Genomic DNA, 23,481 nt, shown 5'->3' on the forward strand with positions numbered 1-23,481 from the left:
TGTATACAGTACTCAAGGTGTGGCCCGACCATTGCCTTATACAAGGGAATAATCACCTCTTTATCCCTGCTAGAAAAATTCCTGTATATCATTGACAAGACACCATGAGCTACTCTTGCAGGCCATCTGCACTGCTCAGAGAACTTCATATCTACCTGCACAATTACCCCAGGTCCTTTTCATTCTCTACCATTGTCAGTGTAGTACCACAGAGTTGATACGTTGCTGTGGGGTTGCTGTTTCCCATATGTAGTACTTTACATTTGTCAATGTTCAACTTCATTTGCCACTTCTCAACCCATCTGCTCAACCTTTCCAGATCCTGTTGCAGCAGCATAGCATCAGTAGTGTCCTTAACAACCCTGCCAACCTTTGTATCGTCTGCAAACTTGGACATTAAGCTTGATATACCATCATCAATATCATTTATAAATACAGAAAACAACAATGGACCCAACACTGAACCCTGAGGTACTCCACTAATAACATTAGTCTATGTTGAGAAGTGTCCATTGATTACCACACTCTGTCTTCTGCCACTCAACCATCCCTTTATCCATAGCAGTCCTGATAAGCCAGTGTTGTCCAATTTTGGCTTATAAAAGCTGAAATTCTCTGGAATTTAGACCCAGAAATTCATGAAACTGAATTCAGTGATATATCAATGGATGTATCACAGATAAGAGATAAAAACATGTACTGTATTAGAAAAATTTCGAAGAAATTCATACATAAAAGGATGCATTATTGCATTATTTATATTTTAATGACCTTCAAAAGTGCAGATTAACATATATACTCCCAGAGCCTGCACATGAAATCTCTAGATTAATCTGTTCACTCCTAAAAGGAATAAGTATAAATTTTTTTCATAAAAAGATATTAGTCTATGTAAGACTAAACTTACCATTCTGTTTCGGAGATATAATGGTTCATCAGGCACTAGAGAAGAAAAATCAGACAACATATGGGATTTTAAAACTTTTTAAAAGCATAGTTTGAAATACTACCAAAAATATTTCATGCATTAATTATCTAAACATTATATGTTATGTTTCTGAATCTTCTGAATTTTCAGAAGTGGCTTAAGATTTAGCCAGGCAAGGTCAGTGCCACAGCCTGAAGAATTTAGGCACCTGGGCAGAAAGACTTTTATGCACCTCTATCCCTTCATAGGTAATGAAATGCACAAGGAATTTTAATTAAATTTATTTTTTAAGCTTCAAAACTACAATAAGATAATGAACTGTAATTGAACAACATACTACTTTCATGGCTATATCATATCTTATCCTTTATTCAGTTTATGATCAGAATGCAATTTTAAAAATATCAGTAATATTATAATAACATACTCTAATTATTTACAATAAGAGAATACAATACACACATTTCAATGCACTTATTAAAACTATAATTATTATAATTATCAATCTCATAATTAACATGAACATGAAATTTTAATACAACACAATTGAAACATTAATTAGTCTTTCCATTAATTAATACTTTAATCTGCTGAAATCAATAACATTTCTTTTAATGTATCTTCTTCCTCGATTTCATGTCAGCAAAGTTATTAATAATTTCTGACAAATCCAATTTTGCTACTGTGTTGTTTTCGATAGAGAATTCCCAGCAAATTCAACTTTGTCCTCGTATGATAAGACACAGCCACGTTTCAGAGATTTCCAAGAAGTACCATGCCTGGTGTATTCTATGACAGGGTACGCCCGCTCGTGGGTTAATTTTTAGATGGCGAATCAAACAGTCATATGGCGGCTCCCAAAATTCGGCACCCCAGGAGGTTGCCCAGTGCTGAGGCCAGTACTGGGCAGGGTTGTGAGCCCTCTTCTTATTCCTAAAATAGTTTTTCTTATTAATTTTTAAATTTTTCCTATTCTTTCAAACAATTAATTTGATCACAATTTCTAATTTGCTAATAAGAACTAAATAACTGTGATTTTCCTTGAAGCATAGATCCTTAGTAAGCAAAAAGTCTAATCAAGCATAAGACTTAGAGGTGGGTAAATGCCCGACAATATTTTCTGACTGACAATATTATTATCAACTGATATTATTATATTTAAAACAGAAACAGGTATATAGTAAGGATGGTTTGGTTTATGGTTTTTTGGAGCATTAGTGACAAAGGACATTATGCGCCAAGACAAGGTAATAAAATTTTAAGAGAAATAAGATCTGGTAACCTTTGAAGAAGGTTACCTCATCAAACAAATGAATAAGTATAAGGTAAAAGGCGGTACATAAAACAAAAATATATGGAACATTTTGTATATATGAATATAAATGATTAAGTTGTAAAAATTTAAAAACAGCTGACACGTTGTCATTGTCAGATAAAATCTTACTTAGTGTATAAGGCTCAGTCAGATGGATAAATGCAGTAAAACATGTATCATTAAAATCCCTACAGTCAAGTAAAATATGTCTCACAGAAAAAACGGTGTCGCAGGAGTTGCACGTAGGAGGGTCATTGGCCCACAGCAAAAAAGGAATGCATCAGATGACTGTTTCCTATGAGGAGTTGAGCAAGAACAACTTCCTCTTTAAGATTCTTCTGCAGACTAGACTACCATGGTTCTATTACAGGCTTTATATGATGTAATTTATTTGTAGTCTGTCCCACTTCACTGTTGGCATTTGTAGTGAGAGGACGTGTTTTCATAGTGCTCCTAAGTCCAAAATGCAGGGAGAGCATAGAGATTAGAGAGGTCAGAAAATTGCTTTTAATTAATTTATTTAATATATTGTAAAGTTTATTTTGACATAAGTTTTTTTTTCTTGTAATAGTTTGTAAATTTAATTTTTATAATATTATAAATATAATTTTTTTAAAAAGTTACTTTCTGTAATAATTATTAAATTTAATAATGGTTGTGACAAGATCCACCTTGAACACTTTATTAGAGGGTATCATGACTCATACAGAAATTGCTGATGGCAATTTACAGGTGAATCATAATTTAATCATTTGCAGAACCTGTTCTCATGTGGCATGTACTCAAAGGTCGACTGAGTGGATAATCATGGCTCACCTGGCAATTCTTTTCTTTGTCACCATTGCACGGAGTGTACCAATCTAAAGTTAAAATTTGGTGCATTGCTAGAAGAATTTGAGTCACTGAAAAAATGGCTGCTTGTCCTCGAGAAAAATGTAACTGGGAGCTCATCAGGGACTCAAGACTCTAGAAACATACCAAGTGATGCACTCCCGGTTTTGTGGTTCAAAAGGACTTAATTCTATTAGGAGACTCCATTGTCAGGGAAACGGGAAATATTTTTTGTAATAAGGATAGGTGGACTAGAACCAGGTTATATCTGCTGGGAACAACAATTAATGATGTTGCTAAGAGACTGTCAGAATTTAAGGGAGGTAAAGAAGATATTATTCATGTGGGGACTAATGATATTAAGCACACATGATTTGATGATTCATTAGACAAATATAGGACTGTGCTGAAGAAATGCTGCAAGTTAGGTCAGAATGTCTGTGTGTCTGCAGTTCTGCCCAGGTGCAGATTATGATAAGAGCCCCTACATGCAAATGGAATGGACAAGTAAGGTTGAATGTCTTATAATGGATGATTTTAATTTGCCTCTAATTGATTGGAGCAAATGAGAAGGAAACTCTACATGGGGAACAAAATTTTTAAATCAACTAGATGATTCTTATTTGTATCAACATGTCACGGAAAAGAATATTCTAGATCTGATCATCACCCATGAACCAGATGACATAATAGAGCTGAGAGTACAGGAACCAGTAGCAGGAAAGGATCACTGAGTTCTATGGTGGACGATGAAGAGAGAGAGAGAGGTAGCAGTAGTTAAAGGCAAAGCGAATGGGTTATAATTTCAGAAAAGGAAATTAAGATGGCTTAAGGTGCTACATGGCCTCTATTAACTGGGTAGATATCTCACAGTGAGCGAATATGATTGAATTATGGCATACCTTTAAAACATTAATCACAGAAGCCTTGAATATATATATATATATATATATATATATACCATTAAAAAATACTCCATGAGGAGGATTCCAAGTTGGATGAATAATGAAATTGCCAGATTACTTAAGCAGAAAAAGATGGCATGGAAAAGTTACAAAGCAACAAAAAGTACTGAAGCCTATAACAGCTACAAATTGATATGTAATAGTGCCACAGAAAAGGTTAGGCTGGCAAAGGCAGATTATGAGACATTGCTGGCAAAGACTGGGGGATAAGGAATTCTTTATATATATAAAAGCAAAGAAGAGAAGGACAAACCAGACTGAACCCTTATGTAATGGACATAGGATAGTATTAGATACACCAGCTGACGTTGCAGATTAACTCAACAATTACTTTGCATTGATATTTACAGAAGAAAAACCCTTTATATCAATGAGAAATTCTGGGAGTGTAGTTGAAAAATATGTAATTAATGATATTGAAATTTCACATGATTATTTAATGAAAAAACTTGACCCTACAGGTGAGTAAGGCTTCTGGGGGTTGATGGCATATATATCCTATAATCTTAAGGGAGGCAGCAAGTGAGTTCACTGAACCAGTGAGGCTAATTACAAGAGCATCACTGGACTCAAGAGTGATTCCACTGGATTGGAAAAGTGCCAATGTATCTCCAATACATAAGGGCAGTACTAAGAGTGATTGACTTGGTGCATTATAGCCACAGATGCTAATGCGCCATAAAACTCTTAAGCAAACAAACAAACATCTAAGAGTGAAGTGGGAAATTGTTGATCGGTCAGTCTAATTTCAGTAGTAGGGAAAATCATGGAAGCAATGATCAAGGGTGGAATCCAGGATCATTTAGATAGAAATGGAATTCTGAAGAATATTCAGCATGGTTTTGTAAAGGAAAAATCATGTTTATCAAATCTGGTTAGCTATTTTGACAGGGTCACTCATGAGTTGGATTTAGGGAATAATTTTGACCCTGTTTATTTGAATTTCAGCAAAGCATTTGATTCAGTCCCACATGAGTGGTTACTTTTATAAGTTGGAACAGGTTGGAATTACAAAGAAAATTCTTAGATGGATAGTAGGATGGCTTCAGGGCAGGAGGCTGTGATAAATGATTATTCTTCAGATTGGGTTAATTTAAGAAGTGGGGTTCTCCAAGGATCAGTATTGAGACTATTCTTGTTTTTGATTTTCTTAAATGACATTGATGAAGGGACAGAGAGCATGATGTCTAAATTTGCAGCTGATGTAAGGATTGGTAGAGTAGTTAATGACAACCCCAGGGGCTCACATCTGGGGAGTATGGGCTTGGCACACCCAGGGTTCTGAGCTGGATATCATCATTCTTCTCTTTCTTGGTGATTCCCTTCTACTTCTGACTCTATTTCTCTCAGGGTAATTCAGAATTTTTTTTTTTTTTTTTTGGCTGGTGCAGTATAAGCCTTAGGCTTCCTTGCACCATATAGCTAATAATAAAAAAATAATAATAATAACTGCCAAGCAAAACTTCAGAGTGATCTTGATAGACTTCAGGGATGGTCAGAAAAGTGGCAGCTTTGCTTTAATCCAGGATAGTGTAAGGTCTTACTCCTGGGGAACATTAACCCAAAAATAACTTATACACTTGGTGGAGTTGAACTAAAGTCAGTAGTGGAAGAAAGGGACTTGGGAGTTACGAAACAGTCAGACATGAAGTTCTCTGAGCCTTGCAGACAGGTTGCAGGGAAGGCCCATGGTGTCCTATTGATGATTTATAGAACATTTTCTAGTAGAGACAAGGACGTCATAATCCCATTATATAAGTCTATTCTTAGACCACACTTGGAATACTGTGTTCAAGTATGGAGACTGCACCTAAAAAAAGACAACAGACTTCTTGAATGGGTCCAAAGAAGGGTAACTCGCCTGGTGAGATCAGCAAAAAGGGCACTCATATGAGGAAAGACTTCAAATATGTACGTTGCACAACTTGGACACTAGGCACCTTAGAGGAGACTTGATCGAGGTGTTTAAGGCTCTGAGAGGCAAAAGTAAAATGAATGAGGATGAAATTTTCACGGTTATAAATGATTCTAGAACTAGGGGCCATAAATTCAAGTTACTGGGGAGAGGTTTAGACTGGATTGCAGGAAGTTTTATTTTAGCCAGTGAGTTATAAATTACTGGAATAAGTTACCTACATGGGTGGTGACAGTTTGGAGAAATTCAAAGGTCAGCTTTATAGTTACCTATAGGAGGAAGGAAATGCATAGGCTATCTATTTCCTTTTATTTTATTTAATTTTTTTATTTTACTCTTTTTTTTTTTTTTTTTGGCTGGAGCAGCATAAGGCTTAGACTTCCTTACACCATATAGCCATTACTAATACTATTTCATGAATCCTGCCATTTGGAGTGCACCTTTCTGAGTATTATCTGCCTGTAGTCTATATGAGGGACACACAGGCAATGATTACACTAGTTTACAAATTTAAGTTTGTTCACTGGGGTTTGAATTTCAATAGGTCCTACTGCCGAAATATGTTGCTGTGATTTCAAATATGACTTAGATTTTTTCTATCACATCCAGATACATCACAATTTAAGAAATAAAAAAGTACAGTCAGTCCTCTTATAATACGTGTTTACACTACATGAATTCGATCATACACGATTTATAAATAGGGGAACGATATCTTATATAACACGAACTGAATTCGCTTATGTACGATTCGCCTTTGTGTTTACAAGAAATGGCAGTCAAATGCAGAATCGGCCCAACTGAACGCAACATGATAGGAATGAAGAGAAGATTCCGAAAATGTATTTGTTTTTTATATCAGTGAAGGGGAAACACATTTCACCATAATAACGTAAAAACCAACACAATTCCAGCTATCGGTATAATCGCAAATGCAATTAGATCGAGTTACTACCAGTTTATAACAGATTCCACTAACAGAAATGCAACTGGAAATTGTTTTTATTGTTTTATGGTAGTAAACCCTAGAAATGTGCTTTAGTAAAATGTGAGGTGTTAATCTCTGCCTTTACGGTGTTGTTTATTCAGTTGCTACACGCGCGCAACTTTGTTTATGTGTATCAAGTGTGCCTCCTCATTTTGTAATTGTGCTTTATTCCCTAAAAATGAGTAAAATACTTAATTAAAAGGTGTGAAAAGGAAGCGTCCTGGTGAAGACACTGCAGATTCAGAGAGAAAAAGAAAAGCAATATTGTATCGATAAACAGAGGCGGACTGGATCAAAAATTCTTACCCGGGAAAATTTATAGTGGCTTCATACTATGGTTTATGGCCAAAATCACACCAGCCACCGGGGTTTCCCCGGTAAGGCTTATGGCCAGTCCGCCTCTGTCGATAGAGAAAAAATATGAAATTGTGAAATGCTTTGAACGAAATGAAAGACCGTGTGACATGCTACAGGCCTAAATGAGGCAACGCCGAGAATTACAAAGAATGCAGAGAAAATAAAAACAACTTTCATAGCAGGAACAACTCAAAGTGTAATTAAAATCCATTAGATTAAGACACAAAGAATTGGAAGAGATGGAATGGCTGTCATCTGTTTGGATAGAAAATCAAACAAAAAACAAGTTTGCTTACGATAGAAGCAAAAGCATTGGCAATATTTTATTATGTAATAGTCGTAATAATATTACGATTATTTATTGTGTTTGGTAATGTTTTGGTTACAAATGTGTGTTTCAATCTCGGGTGGTCAGCACCTAACCCTATTTTTCCCATAGGGCCTGTTGTTTATATTGCACAATTTTGCGTTGCACGAGGGTTTCTAGGAACACAACTATCGTGCTATATGAGGACTGACTGTATTGTTTTTTACGAAAGTATATAACTTTATTGTATTTAGTAATGACAAATTGATAGGATTACATTTTCATATATCAAAAAATATGTAAATACTAACAAGTATTAATCAAAATTCTGAAACTTTCATTAATCAGACCTTCGTCTCTTTGTTTGAAAAGAATGTTTAATCATTTTTCTTTTATGTATAGTGCCAGGTTTCTCTCTTTTTAAACACCAGCAGTAGTCAGCCATCATGCTTGTATTCCACCTTCCCTGGTACCTCTGCTCCATTTCCTTTATGTCCAGATGGAATCTCTCCCCTTGTTCTTTGCTCATCTGTGCAAGATTTTTGGGAAAAAAATCAAGATGGGCACACAAAAAGTGAATTTTGATGCTCATACTGCAACCTAAATTGCAAAACGTTTTAAGCATATTTTGAACAAATTTTCTCATAATCCTGTGATTTATGATTTTCTAGGTTTCCATTACACTTTTAAAAGCAATCTAGGCTTCCCTTTCAACGTCAGTCATAGTAGTTTCAAACTGACTGTCTAAAACCAATTTTCTAATTTGGGGACCAATGAAGATACCCTCCTTAAGTTTTGTGTCAGATAAACCGGGAAATTTACTGCAAAGGTATTTAAAGCAGTTGCCATCCTTATTCAATGCTTTAACAAATTGCTTCATTATGCTTAACTTGCTATGCAGTGGAGGTAAAAGTATTTTATCTGGCTTCACCAAACTTTCGTGCACAATATTTTTTGACCCCAGTGTAAGATTGTGCCTCCGAGGCCATTGCTTCTTTGTCCAATGCAGCGCTTTAGCTTTGCTATCCCATTCACAAATAAAGCATGGCATTTTAGTGTACCCACCCTGTTGCCCCAACAACTTACATAACATATTTAAGTTTCCACATAGTTGCTGTTTGTGATTTTGATATTTAATTTTCTCCAGAAGCAACTTTAGATTGTCATAGGTTTCTTTTAAGTAGACTGAATGAGCAACTGGCATAGATGTGTACTTATCTCCATTATACAAGAGAACACCTTTTAAACTAGTCTTAGAAGAGTCTATAAATAGTCTCCATTCACTAGGAACATATGATGGAGCTCCTAAGGCTCCATCATTTATTAAACCAGCGATATCACTGCAATATACGAGAGGACCTTCTTGTGAAAAATACTGTATAAACTCCCTTTCACGATTTCTATACCAGAAAAATGATGTACCTGGAGCAAGTAAGTTCTTCGCTTGAAGTCTGGATCCCAGAATTTCAGCAGCATACTTTGGAAGACCCAAGTCTCTTACTAAATTGTAGTCCCTTACTAAATCGTTCAGTTTGACTTGTGTGAAGTGCTGTGGCGTTAAAATATTTTCTGGTTGATAGGATTCCTCTTCACTAACCTCTTTAGCTTCTGCTTCAGTGGAAGAAGATATGGACTCCAAAGTTTTTGGTGGAGGTTTTACAGGCAGATCAGGTCCATGCGGAACCGGCCTTATGGCTGATGGTAGATCTGGATATTTCATGTCCTTTTTATTTTTTGAATTGTAACCTTTAACGTCACATACACAAAAGTAACATTCGGCGTGGCTTACTGGCTCACACAACACCATAGGAATAGCACCTTTTTTTATTTACTGCCTCCATTTTCTGTGATGTTTGACACATGTATGGCATACTTTATGCGATGCCCACGATTTATCCTGATCGCCTAGTTTTATGTCAAAGTATGCATAACACGATTTTTTTACAAAATCGGCAATATTTTGCCTTTGCTTTACAGGAACAAAACAACCACATATGTAACAAAATATGTCGGAACTGTTTATAAACTGTCTGGTTGCCATACTAAAAGAAAACTAACACACAATGAGAGCTCACAATGGTTTTTACAGGAGTACTGTGACCACATAAGGGATGTGCCACTTATATAGGCTCTGTGGTTGAGTGGACTGTACAAACAAGTGAGTGCATGCTCAGACAAGTTTAACCCATAATTACACACAGGAGTCTCCCAGACTCCACTTGGAAAATAAAATTCTGGGAATCACAGATGGGCTGGAAGAGCAGGGTTGGGGGCTGTCTACCTTCCTGGGTCAAGTTCGGCTATCTTGTAGTGTATGTAGTGGGTTAAACATGCACAATCTGTTGTATTTGAGGCAAATATTTGATACTGATTATGAATATTGGGGTATAAAACTTGTAAACTATTGCAGAAACTATAGTTATGTACACATTTGCATATAATATCTAGGTAATATTTTGTTAATGAATTGTGAAAAATCTTTATGTGATAGAAACAAACGGACTTCAGTTTAGTAATCTGTAAACATGCATAAATAACTGCCACATACTTTTACTCAAACCCCAGATACACTGTAAACCAGTGTTATTAATGGGAAGTGCTGATTTTGCTGTGGTGTCAGCCAAATCATTTCTCCTAATCCCAATGTGGCTGGGAATCCAGCAGAAGCAAATATTAAATTTATGTTCATAAAGAGAATGTATTTTCTACTGAATCTGAATCAGGATTGGATGAGAATCAGAATATATAAAAAAACTTCAGTATTGGAAAGTTCTGATGTGATCCAAAGCTAACTCTATAGCATGCAGTTCTGCAGTGTATATGCTGGATTCAGGGAGAATCTGTGCAGACATAGTACTACTTTCTGGAAAGACAGCAGGAGATACTACATTGATCCTGGCTTCGAGCCCTCTGTGTAAACTGGCAAGAAGTTAAGAGTATTCAGCACAGTGTACTGAATAGAGCTGCAGGTAGACATATGAGGATTTGATGAGAGTCAGATGGAGTAGCTGACTTGACCCAGTTCTTAAGAGAAAAGTTGCATGATGGAATACGAGCATGCCAGGATGTAAGGGTTTGCTTTGATGTTTCAGCAACCTTGTCTACTATGATATGCAAATCTTGGAGTAGTGTTTGGACTTGAATACTGAAAGGATGATAAGTATTGTACAAATTTTCCCATTGTGACTTAAAAACGGATGTCCATGTAGAATGTCTAGCATGGATTTCAGTTTGAAAGCATGCATTAGAAACAGCTGCTTACATCAGAGCAATAATGGTGGTTTATTTGTTTCCACACATAGGTTTTGAACAGGAGATGCTCGAAATGCTCCAGCAGCAACATGGATAGCCTGATGATGGATGGGATTCAACAATCAAAGTACATTGTTTCTAGCTGATGTGTATACCTAGGACCCGTAATCTGGTTTAGATCACACAAGTGCGTGGTAAATGTGTAGTAAGGTGCAACTGGCCCGCACTCCAAGATGTAGTGGAGAGAGCATGAAGAATATTCAAGTCTCTTATGCACTTTGTATGGAGTTGATGGATGTGTTTGAAAAAGGCCAACTTTTTATCAAACACAGGTTCCAAGAATTTTGTGTCCAGCACTACTGGAATAGCATTTTGTCTGAATCTCAATTCTGGTTCAGGTTGAAGATTACGCTTACAACAAAAATGTATACAAATGGTGGAAAGAACCATTTGTATACATTTTTGTGGAAAGAACCTGAATCCATTAGCCAGTGCCCAAGAGTTAAGGTGATCATTGGCTTGTTTCAGTTTCAATCAATAACCCATATGTTGCATGACTAAGAAAATATCCTAAAGCAACATCGGGGGCACTATTTACATTTAGAGGAAGTTGTTCTGGGACAGCATTTACTTGGATAGCAAAAGTATAACACTTAATACATCCTTGCAGTATTCCCTCCTCCTATCAAAAGGGGTAAAATAGTGAGGATCCTACATGAACTTGGAAAGACCAAATTGGCTAAAACATTTTTGATGAAAACAGGGAAATGCCCTCTAAGACTGAGGTTATATAAGTCTTTTAAGATGCCAAATTTCCAAGTTGTGTCATACATTTTCTCCATGTCAAAGAATACAGACACCACATGTTCTCGTTTTAAGAAAGCATCCTGGATGGATGTTTCCAGTCTAATTAAATGGTCCACCGTGGACCTGTTTTTTTGAAGCCACACTGTATGCTGAAGAGAAGGTCATTTTATTCTAAAAACCATATAAGATGAGCATTAACCATTCTCCTCAGAATTTTGCATGCACAGCTAGTTAGAGCAATAAGTTAATAGTTGGAAAGAATTTTAGGATCCTTACCTGACAGCAAAAGTAAGAATAGTTGCCTTGTACCAGGCATCTGTAAATTGCTCTTCAATAAAGATTCTGTTATAGAAAAGGAGCAGGTGATCCACAGATTTTTGAGAAAGGTAAATTTCTGAGAAAATTAAGCCCTCGGCACTACCCCACAGGGCGTTATGTCCATTAAAATCCTTGAGAAGTAGGACAGATGAAGGTAGCTGCACAATGAGATCATTGAGGTCTGTCTGGCAGATGGCAGTCCCAGGTGGTAAATAAATTGAACAGACTGTTAATAGAAACCCTACTGTAAGGCAAACTGTGTTGATGGAAAGTGGCACAGGTTTAAATGGGATCTGGTTGCACATAAGGATAGCAATGCCTCCATGGGCAGGTCCATCTCCAGTTCTGTCCTTATGTATTATGGTAGCATTATGAATGGAAGGGTTTTCATTTGCCTTCAAATATGTCTCCTGGAAGCAAAAGCAAAATGGCTCACACTTTTGTAGGAGGGCATTTATGTCATCACTGTTTTTCTGGAATCCACGACAATTCCACTATAGGAATTTAGTCCTTATTTTGACTTGGTGGATACATAGGTCAGCTTCCGAAGTGCCAAGGGCTTAATTTTCTCAGTCTTGGATTTATTTTTCTGGGAACTTATGGATGCTGTCCTGTGTCCAGTTTTCCCTCTGCAAAGAGTTCCAAGACTGAATCATCTGGTACCTCCTTCACCTCAACATCCATTTTTTCTTGAGCACTAAGGGGTACTTCATGTTTATGTTCTTTTCTTTAGAAATTTCTTTTCTTACTGGTATTAGGAGGTACCTACCTAACTATCTCTGTGTGGGTAGGTTCATTCATGCATTTTACTGCTTTTCTTGCCTCCTGATATGATATGTTCAGTTCTGCCTTAAGTCTTCTTCTTGGCACCTCCATAGCCAGGTGGGAAGGAGCAGCAGTGCGTGGCACACGCTTCTTGATTAGACCAGGGTTCAAGCCCACCACCACCAAATACGGAAATGTCAGGGAATGACCACCGCATATCATGGAGCAATATGGCCTTAGTTGCTAATGCTCCTAAAAAAAAACCAAATAACAACAACAGCCTTAAGTCTTTGAACTTCTTTTTCTTCTCTGGCACATTTGTGAGTAAAGAGGCAATCTCTTTGGCAGTTAATGAAAATGGGTTTTGCAGCTGAACATGTAGTTTTCTGGTCCTTCGCAGCACATAAAGTGCATACAAGGGGCTTCGCAACAGGCCATTTGCAAGTGTCCATATTTCTGGCACTTAAAGCACTAAAGGATTTGGTACACATGGATGCACTGGACAGTTGATATAGCCAGCTTTGCTCTCATTAGGAGACATTGGTGAATTAAATGTCAGGATGATGTTTCTAGCAGGAACAGATATTTTCCATCTGCCTTTAGCTGCCGTTGCACCATAAAACCTCCAACAACAATTTCCATCCCTATGCAGGAATATTCATTTCACAGCTGTCAATCCTTGGAGTTTTAATTCAGAACAGCTTTCCTCTTCAGACACTTCAAGGAAAACCCATTCTGCAATGACACCACAGGATAAGTTAAATTGTGAGAGGTTATGGTGATTGGCATTTCCTCCATAGATGTGGCTCAGAAGAAATGTTCTGAATGTTTTAGGAGACAGATTTAGGAGAGCCTGCCAACTCTTCAAAACCCTTCTGGATAAAGAGAAGTGGCATTTTTCCTATAGCTTTCTCACTTGTAGAGTGTATTATCAGGTTTGATTTGATTTTGGTTTTTATGGTGTAGGTGTGACTAAGGCCAAGATGTGCCAAGTCCAGTATTTAAAAAGAATAGGACACAAGTAACTTAAAAATGATATCAGTATATACAAAATGATATCAGTATATGACTAAAAGAAAAGTAAATTTAGATAACAAATTCAGGTCAAAAAGAAATGTACATGGTGTGTGCTAAAACCATTTATATGTGAGTATAAAGGTTTGTGATTTTTAAAAATTTAGAAATTGCAGACGTATCATCTCTGTCAACTAAACTCCGACTGAGTGTATAAGGCTCAGTCAGATGATTAAAAGTGCTAAAACATAAACAGTGTTCATTTAAAAATCTATGACACTTAGTAAAGACATGTTTCACACTTAAAATGGTGTCACAGTGCCTGCACATAGGAGAGTCATCAGCTGTCAGCAGAAAAGCACACGTCAGATGACTGCGTCCTATACAGAGCCAAGCTAGAACAACTTCCTCCTTACAGTCCCTGCAAAGACTAGACGGCCAGTGTTCGATTACAGGCTTAATATCATATAGCTTATTTTCAGCCTGTCCATGCCAAGAATGTTGCCACTGGGAAACCAATTTCTTTCTAGTTAATTGCCTGTGGTCTTTATAGGAGACTAACAGACAAGGGTTATAACGGGTCACTGATTTGGCTGCAGAGTCTGCCAAATCATTTCCCAGGATCCCAATGTGGCTGGGGATCCAGCAGAAGTAAATATCAAATTCCAATTCAGAAAGGGAGTGTATCCTCTGCTGTACCCAGGACAAGACTAGATGAGGATTGCACCTCATTGATGACAAAGCCTGTAATGAACTAAGAGAATCGGTATAATGCATATATTATCAGGTAATAGGATGTTGGACTACAAGGAGTTTGGTAGGGAACCACAGGCTAGGGACCAAGGTTTTATTTTTGTAGTGTGGATGATTTTATATTTCTTTTTAAATACACTTGTTAAGCAATAATATATTTTTTAAAATACTAATGCTAATAGTATTAGTATTTACCATATGGATGCAGGTAAGCTCTAGGTTTTTGTTGCACCAGCAAAATAAAATAAAAAAAAAATAAATAAATAAAAGGAATTAAACCTTTCTTATGCATTCCACTTATCATTTAGGTGCTGATCCAGCAGAACTTTGAATTTTCTTAAATTTTTAGCCTCAATGCCCACAGGTAACTTATTCCAGTGATTTACAACTAGTTGGCTAAAAGGAAACTATCTACAATCCAGTTTATACCACTTTTCCCATAATTTCAATTTAAATCCTCTAGTTAAAACTGTAAAAATTTCACCTCGACTCACTTTACTATACCCTCTCAGAGTCTTATAGACGTCAATGACTTCCTTCCCCTCAATCTAAGGTGCCTAGTTACCAAGTTCTGTAGTCAACATATTCAAAATCTTTCTTCATATTGGTACCCTTCTGCCAATTTCACCATGCATGTTGTTGTTGTTATTTGGATTTTAGGAGCATTAGCAACTAAGGCCATATTGCTCCGGGGATATGCGGTGGTCATTCCCTGACCTTTCCGCATCCTCCGTATTTGGTAGTCACAGGCTTGAACCCCAGTCGAATCAAGAAGCGTGTGCTACGCACTGCTGCTCTTGCCCACCTGGCTACGGAGGTGCCACCAAGCATGTTACCCATCTTTGGACCTTTTCAAAAAGTGCCCAATGTCTTGCTTTAGGTGTGGGTTCCATACTTTGTCACTATGGAGTGTGTGATCTCACCATTACCTTATATAATGAGATATGATAATTTTGATTAAATTGCAATTAATGAATTATTCTACACTGGTCAACAGTATGTTGATAATGTTATTTCTTATCAGAATATATTAAATAGCATATTCATTTTTGATGGTAAGTGTGTGTGTTTATACACACACATTTATTTATTTTATTATCTTTTTAACATATACACAACCAAACTATGTGAAGATCAGTTTAAAAACATCACGTTAAAGATCAGTTGAGCAGACAGGTGAGAGGTGACAAATGAAGTTTAACATTGACAAATGTAAAGTACTGCATATGGGTAGCAGTAACCCCAGAATAACGTACCAATTTGATGGTACTACACTCAGGTTAGTGGAGAATGAAATCTGGGGTAATTGTGCAGTCAGATATGAAGTTTTCTAAGCAGTGCAGACAGGCTGCAAGAGTAGGATCATGGGAACTTGTCAATGATATATGGGAATTTTGCTAGCAGGGATAAGGAGATGATTGTCCCCTTGTATAAGGCAATGGTCAGGCCACACCTCGAGTACTGCATACAGGTCTGGAGGCCTCATTTTAGGAAGGATGTAGAGCTGTTAGAACGATTATAGAGAAGGGCAACGAGATTGGTATGTGGAACAAAGTGTTACCAAGATAGGCTGAAGTTCTTCAAATTAGCATTAGCAGAGGCATATGATGCAAGAAAGCAAGCTTATACCGCATCAGCCAAAAAAAAGAAAACCTTTCCCATTTTTCCTATCCATTCGCTCCAAATGTTTGTCTAGTTCTGCCTTGAATTTATTTAAGCTGTCAACTTCTACAACAGAAGGAAGTTTCTTCCAGCAATCAACCACACATTGGCTAAAGACAAACTTCTGCACATCTATTCTACAACTGTCTTTCTTTAGTTTGAATTTATGTCCCCTCAGGGGATTAATCTAAGCAAGAGATTGCAGCATCTGGAGAATAGGCACCTGCGGGGTGATCTAATTGAGGCATATTAAGCCTTGAGTGGTTTGAGCAAGCTCAATGCTGATGGGATTCTTCCTCTTTCTCAGGCTACTCACCTGAGGGGACATAAATTCAAATTGAGGAAAGAAAATTGTAGCCAGGGGGTAGTGGATAGTTGGAACAAACTTCCATCTGTTGTAGTGGAGGTCAAACTACTTATATAAGTTTAAGGCAGAACTGGAAAAATATTTGGAGTGAATGGATGGGTGGAATGGGAATGTTTTTTTTTTTTTTTTGGCTGATGCTATATAAGCCTCTACTAATGCTAAAACTGTCTACCACTTCTTGCATGATTAACTAATCTCCAAAAAAATTACAAAATAAAAGAAAACTATAAAACACCAAACACAGACAATATAAGATTCATATTCAGGTCATTTTATATGTAAAATTTATTGTATTACAGAAAATTAGCAGAAAATGCACTTGACTGCTTTTACAACAGCATCCAAATAAAAAGTACTTTTGTTAATGAGCGCAGAGCACAGAGCAAAAAACAGATAAACAATGAGAAAAACCTTCCCTTTCCCCCAGGAATTACTAATACAATCATATGACATTTAAAGCATTTGCATCATTATTACATAGTTGAATTTTTTAGCAAACCAAATTGTGTACATTGGCATCGTTATTGTAACACATCATATTGTGAAATCTTTCATAATCAGTTGCCCTCCTTATACTTCAAATAAGTAATGCTTCCCTATTTGAGAAGACCGTTATTTATTTATTGTCTGATGGGGAAGCATTACTTATTGGAAGTATAAGGAGGGCAACTCATGAAGTATTTCACAGTATCAGATGTTGCAATAATGATGTCAACGTACACACTTTGGTTTGTGTAAAAAATTCAGCTATGTAGTAAAGATGCAAATGCATTAAATAATGCCATAGTTTGAATTTTACATAGGTTGAGGCCTTCTACTCTAAAATATTATTAAAACTTAGTAAATTATTGCTGTAAGTGATTATAATTGCTCTGCCTTAAACTGTGGAAATTTGTAGACTTGAATAATTATCTCATAATTTTAATGTCCTGCATTTCTATATGCTTAACATAAAATCTGTGGAAAGCATTTCACATGCAATTCACTCATGAATCATTTTTTTGCTAGCAACTAAAATTATTAATGTTTGAGACCTGTGTAAAAGGGGAAGGAAGCAATCATAACAAATGGAGAGTAAGTCCTCTAATACATTATTAAAGCAAAAATATGTATGTATGTATAGTGATTAGTGGTGAGATTATTTATATATTCTTAAGATCATCTGGATTACATGTATATCTGCTTTCAGTTCCTAAGATATGCTGATTCATACTGTATTTACAGTTTTAGTGTTATTGACATTAGCGTTTAAGTGTATTGCTTCATTTTATTTTATTTCATGTGAAATTCAGCATTTTCCACAGGTATAGAAACAATGTACAGCCTCTTCTGCCTTAACTTGGATTATTTCTATACCAGTGGCAAATGCTGAATTTCACATGAAATAAAATAAAATAAAATGAAGCAATACACTGAAACTCTGATGCCAATAACACTAAATACACTGAAACCCTGATGCCAATATCATTAAATACACTGAAACTCAACATGCCAATAACACAATTGGCATCTTGAGGAATTTAGGAAGATGTAGAGCTGCTAGAACGATTATAGAGAAGGGCAACAAGATTGGTATGTGGAACAAAGTGTTACCAAGAAAGGCTGAAGTTCTTCAAATTAGCATTAGCAGAGAGGGCGCTGACTCTCTTTAAAAATTACAGCTGTGAATTACAGGCTCCGAAAAAGCGATAAGTGTTTGCCTTTTTATTTACATAATTGTTATTTTATATTGTACTTTATACGTAGTCTTACAGTTATAGTTATGCTGGTTATTTTAATTTTAATTTAGATAAAGAGTTTTTGTGGATTACTACTTAATATACGTAAAACCATTATTTCGTTTGAATCTTGCAGCCATTGTTTTTGTATATAGTGACAGGGAATTCAAATTTTTAATTGAGGTAACTAGGTAGCTCTAACGTATAATTATATAGCGTAAATTAGGAAGGATGTAGAGCTTGGTAGAACTATTATAGAGAAGGGCAACAAGATTGGTATGTTGCTGTTTCTATTAGATAGCGTAGTATTGACATTTAATTAATATCATTTATTGATCTTATTAATCTAAAATATCATGCCCCAAACTAGAGCAGCAAAGCAACGGGCACAAAGTGGCAGGAGTGCTGTGACTTGGGGGAGAAATGAGGGGGCCGATTCTCCAACACATCACAGCCTAAAAAAATGTGCAACTTGTGAAATGTTTGCCGAACACTCTGGAACAGAACATGATATTGCCTTGGGGGGTGTCTTTGTGTGTGCGCGATGTAAGGAGTGTAAGGAAATCAGGCGACAACTCAGCGTTGTTATGGGCCTGTACGAGAGCTTGAAGGACAGGGTGGATGCCCTCGAAGGATCTAAATTGAGGGGCCCATTAAGCTCTCAGCTGCCCACATCAATGCCAGAGCTTACAATTGGTCATCACGCAACACAGTGGCAACCCCCAAGGCAGAATACGCTGGTCCCACAGGAACTAGTAGTTGTTGGTGACTCTATTGTCAGGGAAACGGGGAACATGCTTTGAAAAAAGGATAGGTGAAACAGGACCAAGGTATGTCTCCCAGGGGCAAAGGTTGATGACGTTGTAGAACGGATATCATCTTTTAAGGGCACAAAAGGTGATATAGTTGTAGACGTTGGCACTAATGATATTAAGAGTAGGAGACTGGCAGAATTACTTAACAAGTAGTACAGGGCACTGTTGAAAAAAAGCCGGGAATTAGGGTTGAATTTGAAAGTGTCTGCAATTTTGCCCAGACATGGTAGAAGGGAGTATATGATGAAAGCCTTGTCAATCAATTCGGCCCTGGAAAGATTTTGCACGGTTCAAGGTAGAATTTTTTTCAGCCTGGTCCGTACTTGTTAACAGGAGAGACTGCTTCTACAGGGATGGGATACACTTAAATAGAAAGGGTGCAAGAATATTTGCTGATGCTATCGAGGCAGTGTTAGGTGGGTCGGAAAACTTGCTAGCTTGGGGGGATACAAGGACTAATAGTTTAACAGTAGCCGCAGGCAGAGATGAAGGGGATTCTTGCACAAATTCTATTAGAATAAGTAGCGACCTGGGAGCGAGGGGTGTTGGGGGTTTCAGGGACAGATGGCAGTCATCGTGAAATAGGTGGGTATATGGGATGTGTTAGGTTAACTAGGAATAGGAGCATATATACCAATGTTAGAAGTATAGTAAATAAATTTGATGAATTTGAAGTGTTGGTCAAGACATCAAAGGCGGATATTGTTGGGATAGCAGAGACGTGGTGTCACACAGATATAAGGAATGCAGAACTGGAATTTGGGGAGTACAATGTGTACAGAAAGGATAGGAAGGGAGGAGGAGGTGTTATGCTATTAATTAAGAAAAACATAAAATCAAAAGAAGTGCACCCAGTTGATACAGATGAACAGTGCACTGTTGAGTCAGTTTGGTGTGACATAAGCATTGCGAAAGCAAAAATAAGAGTAGGAGTGTGTTATAGGCCTAATGACTCCAATGAGTACAATGAACAATTGTACAGAAAAATAGAGTGGGCTAGTAAATCAGAATGTCTTATAATGGAGGATTTTAACTTCCCAGATATTGACTGGAACTTGTGAGTTGGTCACTCACACACTAGTCAGACTTTTGTGGATTCATTGGATGATCGTTTTCTGCAGCAGCATGTTCGAGAGGCAACCAGAGAGAATAATACTCTTGATCTGGTTATCAGCAGTGATCATTCGTGTATTAAGAATTTGCAGATAAAGGAACCACTAGGTGGCAGTGATCACAGTGTACTGATGTGGAATTTAATTACCATCAGGGATAAAGGAAAGGGTTTTTGCTTCCATAAAGGTGAGTACAGTGGTCTCAGACAGTTTTTAAATTCTGTACAGTGGGATCAACTGATGATGTTACCAACAGTAAATTCTAAGTGGGAAGCATTCAAGGAATTAATCGTGGATGCTACTAATAGTCTCATACCTATTAAGAAAATTGTTCAAGGTTTAGGCCTAAATGGTTATCAAATGAACTAATGAGGCTCGTAACAGAGAAGAAAAATGTATGGGATGCATATAAATTATCAAGTGACTCAGAAGCCTATGGCAGATATAAGCTAGTCTGTAATCAGATCATAAAGGAGGTTAGCCAGGCGAAGGCAGATTACCAGAAATCCTTGGCAAAAGATGCTAAGAAAAACAGCAAAGATTTCTTTACCTATATAAACTATAAAAGGAAAGGGATGAATCTGATTGGTCCACTTGACATCGATGGTTCGACTGTTGATGATCCTGCTCAGATAGCAAACAAACTGAATGAGTATTTTGCATCTACATTCACACATGAGGAATTATTAAGGTTTAAAAATGGCAGAAGGTTATCAAATTGTAGCAGGATACTTAATGATTTTGTAATAACGGAGAGCAAAGTGGAGGAGAAATTGTTGAAGTTAAACATAAGAAAAGCACCTGGGGTGGAAGGGATCTATCCAGTTATATTGAAGGAGGTGGCAAAGCAACTAAGCAAACCCTTAGCCATAATTATGAGAGCATCCTTGGACTCACGCGAGATTCCCACGGACTGCAGATGTGCAAATGTATCCCCAATTCACAAAGGGGGATCGAAGGGTGACACGAGTAATTACAGACCAGTTAGTTTAACTTCTGTTCCGGGTAAAATAATGGAGTCACTGGTTAAAGATGCATTGCAGGATCATCTAGACAAGACTTTGGCAATAATTCAGACACAGCATGGGTTTGTTAAGGGAAAGTCTTGTCTGACAAATTTGATAGGATATTATGATGTGGTTACAAAGAAACTGGATGCAAAAAAATAATTTTGATATCATATATTTGGATTTCAGGAAAGCTTTTGACACTGTTGCGCATGGAAGACTATTGTACAAATTGGAGCAGAATGGTATTAAGGGTAAGTTGCTACAATGGATAAAAGGATGGTTAAGTGGGAGACGACAGAGGGTGGTAATCAATGGGTGCTGCTCTCGTGGACTAATGTTATTAGTGGAGTCCCACAGGGTTCGGTGTTGGGTCCACTGTTGTTTTGTATATTTATTAATGATATTGATGAAGGTATATTAGGCTTAATGTCGAAGTTTGCAGATGATACAAAGGATGGCAGGGTTGTTAATGACAGCAATGGCTGTGTGCTACTGCAACAGGATCTAGATAATTTGGGTAGATGGGCTAAGAAGTGGCAACTGAAGTTTAACTTTGACAAATGCAAATTACGGCGGCATATGGGTAGAAGTAACCCCAGAGAAATGTACCAACTGTGTGGTACTACACTTAAGGTGGTAGAAAATGAAAAAGACCTGGGAGCAATTGTGCAGTCAGATATGAAGTTTTCTGAGCAATGCAGACAGGCTTCCAGGGCAGGGCATGAGATTTTGTCAATGATATATAGGAATTTTGCTAGCAGGGGAAAGGAGGTGATTGTCCCTCTGTATAAGGCGATGGTCAGGCCACGCCTTGAGTACTGCATACAATTCTGGAGACCTCATTTTAGGAAGGATGTAGATTTGCTTGAGTGTGTACAGAGAAGGGCAACAAGGTTGGTGAGGGGAATGAAGGGATTCTCTTACCAAGAGAGGCTTAAGTTCTGCAAATTGCAGTGGCTGGAGACTAGGCACCTGCACGGTGATCTGATTGAGGTGTATAAGGCCTTGAATGGGTTGAGCACGCTGAATTATGATGGGATCCTTCCACTTGTTCAGATTACAAACCTAAGGGGGCATAAATGCAAATTAAGAAAAGACAGATGTAGAATAGATGTGTGGAAATTTGCCTTTAGCCAGCGGGTGGTTAATTGCTGGAACAAACTTCCATCTGTTGTTGTGGAAGTTGATATGTTGAATAAATTTAAGGAGGAACTGGAGAGGCATTTGGAGGGAATGGTCTAATTTTTTTTTTTTTGGCTGATGCTGCATAAGCTCATGCACTTGCTTTCTTGCATCACATGCCACTAATACTACTACTACAAAAAAAAAAAAAAACTGTAAATACAGTGTAAATCAGCATATCTTAGGAATGTATGAGAGTTGTTCAAACTTATATCCTACATTTGCCTGATGTTCCAAGTTCCACGTGGGCATTAGTCGTCTAGGTTAAATTGATTTTGATAATGTGCTCCTCACTTTTTTGAATATATACAGTAGGCGGGAGACAAGATATTTTTTCTATATACGAAATAATAGTAATTCTGCCAAGCCGAGTTTTTATTGTTTCAGAAATAGAGGAACTCCCTTCAGATGAATAGGGCAACGTATTAGGAAGTTTTAATTTAAATGGCTTTTGCTTGTGAATCTTATGAGCACTTTGCCATAGTTACATGTTACTGGAAGTGTTGTTACCATTCATATCTGTTATAAGAATATATATTGTTGCTGTTATAAGAATATATATTGTTGTTGGTGACTCTATTTTCACGGAAACGGGGAACATGCTTTGTAAAAAGGATAGGTGGAACAGGACCAGGGTATGTCTGCCAGGGGCAAAGGTTGATGACGTTGTAGAGCAGATATCATCTTTTAAGGGCACAAAAGGTGATATAGTTGTACATGGTGGCACTAATGATATCAAGAGTAGGAGACCGGCAAAATTGCTTAACAAGTACAGGTCAATGTTGAAAAAAAGCCGTGAAATAGGGTTGAATTTGAAAGTGTCTGCAATTCTGCCCAGACACGATAGGAGGGAGTATATGATGAGAGCCTTGTCGATCAATTCGGCCCTAGAAAGATTGTGCAAGGCTCAAGGGGTAGAATTTTTTTCAGCCTGGACTGTACTTGTTAACAGGAGAGATTGCTTCTACAGGGATGGGATACACTTAAATAGAAAGGGTGCAAGAATATTTGCTGATGCTATCGAGGCAGTGTTAGGTGGGTCAGAAAACTGCTAGCTTGGGGGGGGATACAAAGACGAATAGATTAACAGTAGCCACTGA

The 23,481-nt window shown here is 37.3% G+C and overlaps 1 protein-coding gene across 1 annotated transcript in view; it reads right to left on the bottom strand.

Moving 5' to 3' along the window:
- LOC150080607 (uncharacterized) overlaps positions 1-23,481 on the bottom strand; it is an 84,630-nt gene that overhangs the window by 44,733 nt on the left and 16,416 nt on the right. Inside the window, exon 3 of the mRNA XM_090381626.1 lies at positions 908-942. Coding sequence (XP_090237752.1) covers positions 908-942 — 35 coding nt within the window. The remainder of the gene's footprint in view (positions 1-907; positions 943-23,481) is intronic.

Source organism: Mastigoproctus giganteus, chromosome 9 (assembly GCF_048544385.1).
Source record: "Mastigoproctus giganteus isolate SK-2022 chromosome 9, ASM4854438v1, whole genome shotgun sequence".
Classification (NCBI taxonomy): Eukaryota; Metazoa; Arthropoda; class Arachnida; order Uropygi; family Thelyphonidae; genus Mastigoproctus; species Mastigoproctus giganteus.